This window comes from Pinus tabuliformis, chromosome 6 (assembly GCF_031772625.1).
Source record: "Pinus tabuliformis cultivar Carrire ecotype Pingquan chromosome 6, CPIR1, whole genome shotgun sequence".
NCBI lineage: Eukaryota > Viridiplantae > Streptophyta > Pinopsida > Pinales > Pinaceae > Pinus > Pinus tabuliformis.
This window is the reverse complement of record NC_142292.1, coordinates 1,344,192,834-1,344,202,540: the sequence shown is the minus strand read 5'-3', so window position 1 is coordinate 1,344,202,540 and position 9,707 is coordinate 1,344,192,834. Positions and strand designations below refer to the sequence as shown.

At 40.9% G+C, this 9,707-nt stretch overlaps 1 protein-coding gene across 1 annotated transcript; it reads right to left on the bottom strand.

Annotated features, from left to right (window-relative positions):
- Nucleotides 1-8,947: 8,947 nt before the first annotated feature.
- Nucleotides 8,948-9,475, bottom strand: LOC149263582 (uncharacterized). The gene has a single exon (XM_089389284.1). It carries the CDS (start codon nt 9,473-9,475, stop codon nt 8,948-8,950), a length of 528 nt encoding a protein of 175 aa, XP_089245410.1.
- Nucleotides 9,476-9,707: the final 232 nt, after the last annotated feature.

Below are 9,707 nucleotides of genomic sequence, written 5' to 3'. Positions count from 1 at the left end.
GAATTCCTTGGTTGGTGGGTTCCATTTTCTCAACCTAAAGATCAACGCAGGAAAGAGGGTGATTGTTCCGTTTAAAATAAATTTTAACGACGCTTTAGACACAACTTGCTTTTTCAATTTTAAAGAGTCGAGAAAAAGCTAAAGATGACTCTAGTCGCCTTCGATGTTTTAACGAGCCCGAAGTGACAAATGCTCGGATGGAGTTTTTCCGTTATAGAGTCTGAAAAAGGCCAAAAGGAACTGCTCTGGAGTTCTAGGTAGAGGGTGTGCCAAACTTTTCGCAAAACCGCAGAATACTTTTTAAGGTACGGGCGGTCAATCTTCCTGAATGCTGTGTTCAGTGCATTGCGATCAGTAGGGCGGCCGACACGGCTTCCTAAGGATAAAGGTTTTATGCCTATAGGGCCCCCCCAATATATACTCCACGGTACGTGGGAGCACAATCCGTACTGGCGCTATCGTCCCTCAGGAGGAATCACCCACCATCAGCGAGATCGACAGTCACCAGGATTTACGATGCCGGAACACGTCTCTAGCCTAGACCTCTATGTTGTGCGTTAAGTTACAAAGCGTTGTTAAGTTCATTCAATTTATTTTAGGTTGATCTTTCTTAGAAGTTTGCCTTTTTGGATCACCACGAGATGTATGATACAATCCCTAAATGCAGTCTAAAGATGATAAGCAAGCTTTTATATCTTTTCAACAATGAAAATCCTAGCTACAAGGGGAAAAGAAAGACACCATCTTTTCTCAAAGAGCATAGAGCACACTGTAGTGCACTTTTCTCTAAATCAAAGCATGCAAATTATCAAAATGCAAATGCACAAATGCATGCATTTCTTTTCGCTTTCTTAATATTGATGCCTAAAAAGAAAGCTGTTGTACAAATTTGAATTCGATTTCAAGTGAAAACATAAACAAGTTCCTTTTTCAAAATCAAAAAGACGATTACGACACTTTATGATTTACTTGTTTCGACACTAGAAATGCATAAATTCAAACCAAACGACAAAAGTAAAAGCTAAATCAACTGTGAACAGCAAACAAACTCACTCCTAAGATCAAAACGACACTTACGACAGGTCTAGATCTAAGGGCGACAGTATGACTAGTTTACTTTTGTAATGGGAAACTGCAAATGATGTAACAAATACACAAAGAACAAATACAGTTTCTTTATACAATTGAGGCAAAGAAAAGGGGTTTCAGATAGGTACACTGACTGATAACAGGCTGCAAAGAACAGAGATAAAACTAAGCAAAAGGAAGCAGGGAACCACAGCTGCACAAGGCAAAGACTGATCAGCGCACTCCCAACACAGAGGTTTTGACATTCAGCGCAGGTAGCCTTCACGGGACCTGTGTTGAAATGCAGAACCTCTTCACAGAGTCTGCGTTGAAGCAGAAACGAGAGTTGTTTCTGGGTTCTGGGTTACGGTTTGCAGTTAAATCAACAGTTTTTGGCCAAATCAAAGCTATCAATTAGGTACAATTAGGAGGATGATTTATAGGAGGACTAAGATCTATCACAAAGGGCTGTTAGAGCACTTGTGGATCAGTTTGTTCAGATCATAAAAACAGGCCCAGTGATTGGACTAGAGAGGCAGATCTCTACTTTGCACTTGAAAATGGCAAGTGCATTTCGATTCGGCACTCCTGAGTTTATGAGAAGAACAAGACCAGAAACACAAATAAACCAACAAGATACTCTCCCCAGCGAAGTCGCCAATTTGTTGTTGGGAAAAGTATCCAATTCGGAATGCCCCTATCCCACTCTAAGAGGTGATAGTGCCTTAGCAACAAACAAGGAAAACTATCTGAGTATTCTTCTTTATGAGATGCAAATAGAGAAAGAAGGATGTAACTAACCGGTGTCTTCCGCTAGTTTGTCGATTCAATCTCTCTCTCTTTCGTTCGCTTCCCGCTGCCTGCTCTCTCACTGGTCCAGCTTCATCCAGTTCCTGCAAGATCACAAGAGAGGAAAACTACACAAAAGATATAGATTCACATTCATAACTAGTTTAGGATAAGATATAAACTAAATATGCAAATATAACAAAACATCATTGAAATACAAGCATATAGGAGAAACTCAGGTAGCTTTATTGATATGATAACAAGGTTCAAGAGGAGATACAACCAAATGAGTCCCGATCCAGCGTCTACCTCCCAGCAAAAGAATCCCTTCCTCTCCTCCACCAAAGCATAAATCACCCAATGTACTAATCTCAATCTCAAACCAACAGCAATTCTCTGCAAAATACAAAATTCCAGCCCCCTGAACCTCTGGGTGAGAGATCCATATATAGATGTGAGTAGAGAGGATGAGTCAGCTCATGTTTTGACTTGTGGCTTCTCTCTGTCAGTTCTTGCTTCCACTTGGAGGTTGAGAACCTCTTACTCATCACTTGGTCGAATTCACTGAGGCAAGTGTCATTGAGGAAGATTCTGGAAGCTTCTAGGGTCTTTACACCTCGTTGAATGAACTTGCCATTTGTCAATTCCCGCTCAGCGCACCCTGGTAGTGCTTCTACCTGCGTTGTAGTGCAGGTAGCCAGTGCAGACTTTGCATTTCAGCGCAGGCAGCTAGTGGAGCTCCTGAATTGATCTTGATTTGACCATTTCTGAGTGGTTTTTGGTGGAGAACTTCTGGGAGAAGCTGTCATTGGTTGACCTTGTTCCTTTAGGGGTAGGAACAACTCATTTAGGGACTTTGGATCCCTTGGATTATTGACATTTCATGCTCAATGCTGTAAGGCACAAAAATGTCTATAACAACTTCCTTCCATACAACAACAAAAATGACCCCATTTATGGCACTTTATGGGTATCAACCACCATCCATCACATCATATTTAAGAGAAAATTCTAAGGTTTAGGTAGTGGAACATCACATCAAACATCAACAACAGGTCCTCCAACTCTTAAAGGATAACCTCGTGTTGGCACAGAATAGAATGAAACAACAGGCAGATCAACATCGCAGTGAAAGAAGTTTTGATGAAGGTGATTGGGTATTCCTACGGCTACAACCATATAAGCAAATGTCCCTCAAGCAAGCTAAGAAGGATAATAAATTATCGCCAAAGTATTATGGTCAGTACAAGGTGTTGCAAAAGATCAGTACTATGGCATACAAATTGGAGCTTCCTGCAGCTTCTCGATTGCACCCAGTTTTCCATGTTTCATGTTTAAAGAAGGTTATAGGTGACAAGTTCCCAGTTCAAACAATATTGCCAGAACTTGACGAGGAAGGAAAAATTATATTGGAACTAGAAGCAATCACAGAAACAAGAAATCGATAGCTACGAAATCGTTCAATTTCAGAGTATCTTATCAAGTGGAAGAACTTATCCGCTGAAGATTCCAAATGGGAGGATGAGAATTTTATGCAGAAGTATCCAGAACTACTCAAGCGTTGAGGACAACACTTTTTTGAAGGAGAGGGGCATGTTGGGTCCCTATAATACTAGTGATTACCCCATTACTATTGTAGTTATACCCCTTATTAATATTGTTGTGCCCCTATTGCCCCCATATTGTTATTACTGTGCCCCATAGAATCCCTCTATTGTTATTTTTGTGGCTTTATATTATTATTGTTAGGTCGGCTGGATTATATTGTTACTCCTTGGACTCCTATATATAGAAAGGAGGTTTTGTCATTTGAATCATCCAAGAATTGTTCATTTATGTAATGTAAAGGAGGTTGCCCCCTTGAAGAGGCTGAATTCTAAGGCGTTGATCTATCTTTTCTATCTTTTCTTGAGCTGGTTTCATAACATATATCATGACCAAGAAACCACATGCATGTGCCATGCATGCCAAAACTAGTGAAGAAATCATACATGCAACTTGGTACTTGCAAGAAAATCTGATGTAGTTGCTGATCCTGATGTCCTTTTATGCTTTCCTACTCTTCCTTTACGTTCTTGCTCCAAAAATCCAAGTATGCCACACACTCCAAGAGTGCTCCTTTGAAGCCTATTTATCAATGAGGCCTCTATTTTTTCTTATTTTTGTAAGCTACGGTATGACCTTTTCTATTATATACAGCAAAAATAAAATATACATTCTCAGGTGACCTCAACCCGCCCCGTAGGGAAACCGGATCTGTTGTTCACCCATAGTTTGAGAATGTCTACTTGCCATCTTAGCTTGAAAAATAACATGTTTAAAACTATAGCAACATCCTATCTACATTCTGTCTCTTAATGCCTAGTCTCGAATACATAACATAAACTGCCATACTAGCTGGTTCTCTAATGCTTATCAAAAAATTCAAAAAATAACAGAGTAGAACATTCAGTCTACGATGATTTCTTGCTTGATTTCCTCCTCACACTTCGCCTTGGTTAATTCCTTCAACATGCCACAGATTTCCTCCATTTTGTTGTCTTGCTTTCGTATCATGAGCTGTAGATTGGTCATCTCCTTTTTCATATCCGGCAGACCTTGAGCTATCTCTGTTATCTCTACATCGCCCTGCTCCATTTCTCTGGCTAACAGATGTTTCAATAACACAATACATGTGTAATGCCTGTTTATATAACGTTAGGCGCCCTCTTGTATTCCCCGGATCCAGAATGAGGGTGTTCCATTCCTCCATTTCTGGATCAGAGGGTTCTTCCAGAGCTTTGTTTTCCAGAGCATCTGTTATCCTTCTAATATCTTCGTTGGTCCCTTTGACAGATGCTTTCTCCGCTTCTTGAGCAACCTGCTCTATGGATCGTCGACCTCATTTCTGCTGGTTCGAGGCCGGAATCTCAGTCTCGCAATGGTCTTCCTGCCATGTTCTTCCGTGACCTCTTCGCCTCCTGCCTTTTCCTCTTCTCGTAGGTCTGCCCCTATTGTTACTCCTACTGCTTTTCCCTACTTCGAAAGTCACCCGCGCCCTGCATTCCTCCTTCCCTATCTCCATTTCCCTTTCTCTACAATCTCCTTCTTCTTTCGTTGTTCGTTCCTGCTCCCTCCATGTATTCCTCACTTCCCCCTCCTTCACCTGCCTCTCCTTCCTTCCTCCCTCCGCCATATCATCTTGCTTTCATTTAATTCGGTGCCCCAAGTCTCTCTGCCAACCTACTTCGCTCTTCTCCACCTTTCTGGTCTTCAACTTATCTGTCTTTCTGCTTGCTCCTGCTCTTGAATGAATACCACCACCTAACCCTTGTTGCACCAGATAATCGCCACCAATATTCTCCCCTGCCATTTTCATAATTCTACTTGTTTCTTGTCTTGGTATGCATTCTCCTCTACATGCTGTCACTGCTAGCCTAATAATGATAGCTTTGATGTGTGGCGTGTACTGCCCTGTACTACATCCCATCACGGCCTTATGTTGTCCATCTTTATCCACCCCGATCGGGGTATGTGTGTTAGCATGATCATGGTTGTATTGTATCATTATTATCCTGTTTGGTGATTCAGTTTAGGTTTTCCCATCTTTTCGTGGCCAGCTGGGATGTCCATATGGTATCTACTTTTCCATCTGGCTCGTTGCATCCCCAGTTTTCCAAGTAGTCTGTTGGTCTATTGCCTTCTCTTCTTACATGATGAATGACCTTATACTCATTACGTTTCATAGATTCTTCTAAGTCCTGGATGAGACCCGCCGTCCTCCAGCTCTTAGACACCTGTTCCCATGACTTGCCATGATTTAGTTTTCTGATTGTCTCTATTACCGAATTTGAGTCACCTTCTATTTCTAATTCCATATATCCATTTCTTATTGCAATCCTAATTCCTTGATATGCTGCCATGAACTCGACTTCGCTGTTACTCATTATACCTCCTCTGTCTGCATAGATCCATCTGGTTTGGCCTTGGCTATCTCTAAAGATCTCTCCATATCCAGCAGGTCCCCGATTTCCTTTTGATGCTCCGTCAAAATTAAGTTTGATGAAACCGTCTTGAGGGCGAATGAGCACAACTAGGCTTTGGTTTTTTATACCCTGTGTTTTTTGTTGATGAGGGTGAACCATCCCAGTTTCCAAATTTAGCTTTCTTAAAATACAGCTCTCTTCCTCCGAAGTTCTCCAATCTTCCTGATCCTACGCTTCCGATAGAATTTTTTCTCTTATTAGGTTTTTAGTTCTTTTCCATAAGTCCTCAAGGGTAGTGGTCTTACCTTGAAAAATCCTTCTATTTCTCTCTTTCCAGGTGTTCCATATGTTGAAACTCATTACCAAGTTCCATACTCTTCTGACCACCGGGCTTTGAAATTGTCCCTTCCCCCATTGGAATAGAATTTTTACTATGTCCATGGGGTTTCGGTTCGACTTTCCAAAGAGGCTTCTAGTCTCTTCCCATTGATGCTGGACTACCGAACAACGGTTTAATATATGTTCCTGATCTTCGACATTTTGTCTACACAAGCTACATCTTAGTGGTCCTAGGAACCCTCTTTTCTGGATTTGATCCCATGTAAGTATGTGTCTTCTACCCACTAACCAGGCAAATATGGTGACCTTTGGCCACCACCTATTCTTCCATAATTGATTCCACTCTTGTGTTCGATCCTCCTGTGCTTTATTGGCCTTTATAATATATGCTTCTTTGACTGTGAAGGTGCCTTTTGTGGTTCCGCCCCATCTGAGGATATCTGGTCCATCTCTATTTTTAATCCTTATTGAGTCCATCTCCTTTATTATTTTGTCTTTTAGCTCCTCATCGATGTTATTATCCCATTCTTCAGGTCCTATCCATTCCCTCCACATCTCATTTTCTCCTCCTTCCTTCCAGTAGTCTTTGACATGGATTAAGCCTTTGGCCTTGGATTCCCTGTAAATGTTTTGTAGCTCCTGAATTTCCACCATTCTTCCCCTCTGTTGCCAGGCTTCCTCCCAGAATTTTTCTGTCCTTCCATTTCTTATTTCCCAAAAAGCATGTCGATTTATGATGTCTCTGTTCTGGCTCGCCAGTTCCCATATCATAGATCCTTTTGGCATCGCTTCCTTTCTCATAATTTCTTCAGCTGTTGTGGGCATGTTATATTTTAGTGTCCATATTTCCTTCCATAAATCTTTGCCTCCATTCATCCACCACCACCAAAGTTTCGCCACTAGGACTTGATTTAAGATCAATGGATCTCTTAGCCCTAACCCCCCTTCCTCCTTTGTTTTTGTTAAACTGTTACATGAACTTAGGGCCCATTTCTTCTGATGTTTTGGTCCTCCCCATAGGAATTTCCTATAGATTTCAATCATTTTGGCACAGACTACTTTCGGAACTGCCATAACCGATAGGGGATAGATTGGGATTGACTGCAATGTCGATTTAAGAAGCACCAATCTAGCTACTATATTCAGAGTCCTAAAGGACCAGTTTTCTAATCTGCTCTTAAGTTTCTCTAAAATGGGTTGCCAGTTAGCTATCCTTAGTGAGCTTATATCGAGCATGGTTCCTAGGTACTTGGTGGGTAGCTCTCCCTTTCTGAACCCCAAAGTTCTTGTCAGGTGGGTTTTAACCATTTCAGGTGAGTTGAAGATAAAGGTGCTCGATTTATCCTTATTTATTTCAGTACCTGAGGCTTCCATGAATACCTCTAGGATCTCCTTTACCTTTTTGACTTCTCTCAGTGATACCTTGCAGAATATCATGATATCATCTACGAACTGTTGGTGAGTAACTGGGATGTTGTTTCCCCATAGGCACAACCCTTTAATTTTCCTTTCTCTTAGCTCTTTCTTGATGTACCTGCCCAACCCTTCAGCTGCTATTATAAACAAGAATGGAGATAGACGGTCTCCTTGGCGTATACCTCTTGAAGCGTTAAAGGTTGCAGTTGGTGTACCGTTTAGGAGGATGGAAAATTTCGGCATGGATATCATGCTGAATATCCATTTCACCCATCAGTTGTAGAACCCATAGGCCTGAAGAATTGTTTCTAGATATTTCCAGTTTAGTTGGTCGTATGCTTTTGACAAATCCAGTTTGATCATCATGCCTGGTTCCTTTTTTTGTTTTAAGGTATGTCTAACTTCTTGAGATACTACCAGCCCATCTAAGATTTGCCTCCCTTCCACGAACCCTATCTGTTCTGGGGATATTATGCTAGGCAAGATTGGTTTAAGTCTTTTGACCATTAAGGTGGCTATAATCTTGTAGATAACGTTACAAAGGGAAATCGGCCGGAAGCCCTCTGCTGATTCTGAATGAGTCGTTTTAGGAATGAGGGTTAATAAAGTAGAGTTTAGTCTACGCCATACCCTTTGATGTCGACGCGCTTCCTCCACCACCTCTAAGATTTCTTCTCCTATGAATTACCAACAAGCTTGGTAAAATTTCGTTGTATATCCATCTGGACCTGGGGCTTTATTTCTTTTCAAGCCCTTCACTGTTTCCTCCACTTCCTCTAGGGTTGTTGCCCTCATCAAGGCTAAATTTTTGTCTCTGGTTACAAGCTTAGGAATTTCCTTACTATTCCTGCCTATGGCCTCTATTCTGTTTCTTTGGGGTACGATGAGTATACCTTTGAAGTGACTTACCAACTCCTGTTCCACTTCCTCATGCTGAGTTATGCATTGGCCTTCCATGCTTTTAATTGGGAAGATCCTATTCCCCTGTCTGTGTTGGATCATGGCCTTGTGAAAGAAATTTGTGTTTCTTCCTGTTTTCTTCGCTCTTCTAATTGGCCTATTACTATGCCTTATTCTCTGCTTCTCTCTTCAGTTCTGCCCTCCAGTATATCCTCCTGTTGTAACTCACTCATTTTCTATTCTAAGCATTGTTGCTCTTTGAAGATGTCCCTGAATTCCTCTTTATTCCATTTTTTTATATTCCCTCTAAGTTCTTTCAATTTAAGTTGGAATGTTTCTATCTTACTTCTTCCACTTTGCCTGCTCTTAGTCCACCATTCTTCTATTTTAGGTAGAAAATTCTGGTCTCTAAGCCAAAAGGCTTCAAACCTAAACGGTCTTCTTTTGGGGCTCTACTTGAGGTCGATCTCCTACTTTATTGGCCAGTGGTCTGAGCCTACTACTGGTAGGATCATGGCTTTTATGAACACATCTTTCATCATGATTTGTTCAGAGATAAGGAATCTATCCAATCTTGAGGCTATTTGATTTGTCCCTCCTCTACGATTATTCCATGTATGGGTACCATTTATTGTTTGAATGTCCACCATTCTTTGTTCTGATATCATATCTCTGAACACTTCCATATCTGAATCTATCCTTTTCAATCCTCCACTCTTTTCTTCTAAGGTCGTAATCATATTAAAATCACCACATATAATCCATGGCTTTTCTGGAATAATTCTTCTCATTGCTTTTAGATTTTGAAGGAATCCTTTTCGTTCTGTTGGGGAATGTGGTCCATACACTCCTAATAAGACTACCCACTCCGATGATCCTATTACCTTAAAATTTCCTGAGAGAATTCGTGGGAGGCTTATCCAATTTTCGAATTGTATTTCCTCTGGGTTCCATATGATTGCCAATCCTCCTGCACTGCCTGTCACATCCTGCCCCATTATCTCATACCCAGTATTTCCCCTGCTCATTATTTCTTTCATTTTTTCCGTACTAATCTTTGTTTCTTGGACTATCATTATACTTGGTTTATCTCTTTTTAATATATCTTTCAGGTATCTTTGTTTACCTCTACTGTTAAGGCCTCTGATGTTCCAACTCGTAATAATCATTTTAATAATTTTGGTGGTAGTTGGAATACCTCTGATAGAGGTATGACTCTTCCAGAGTTCA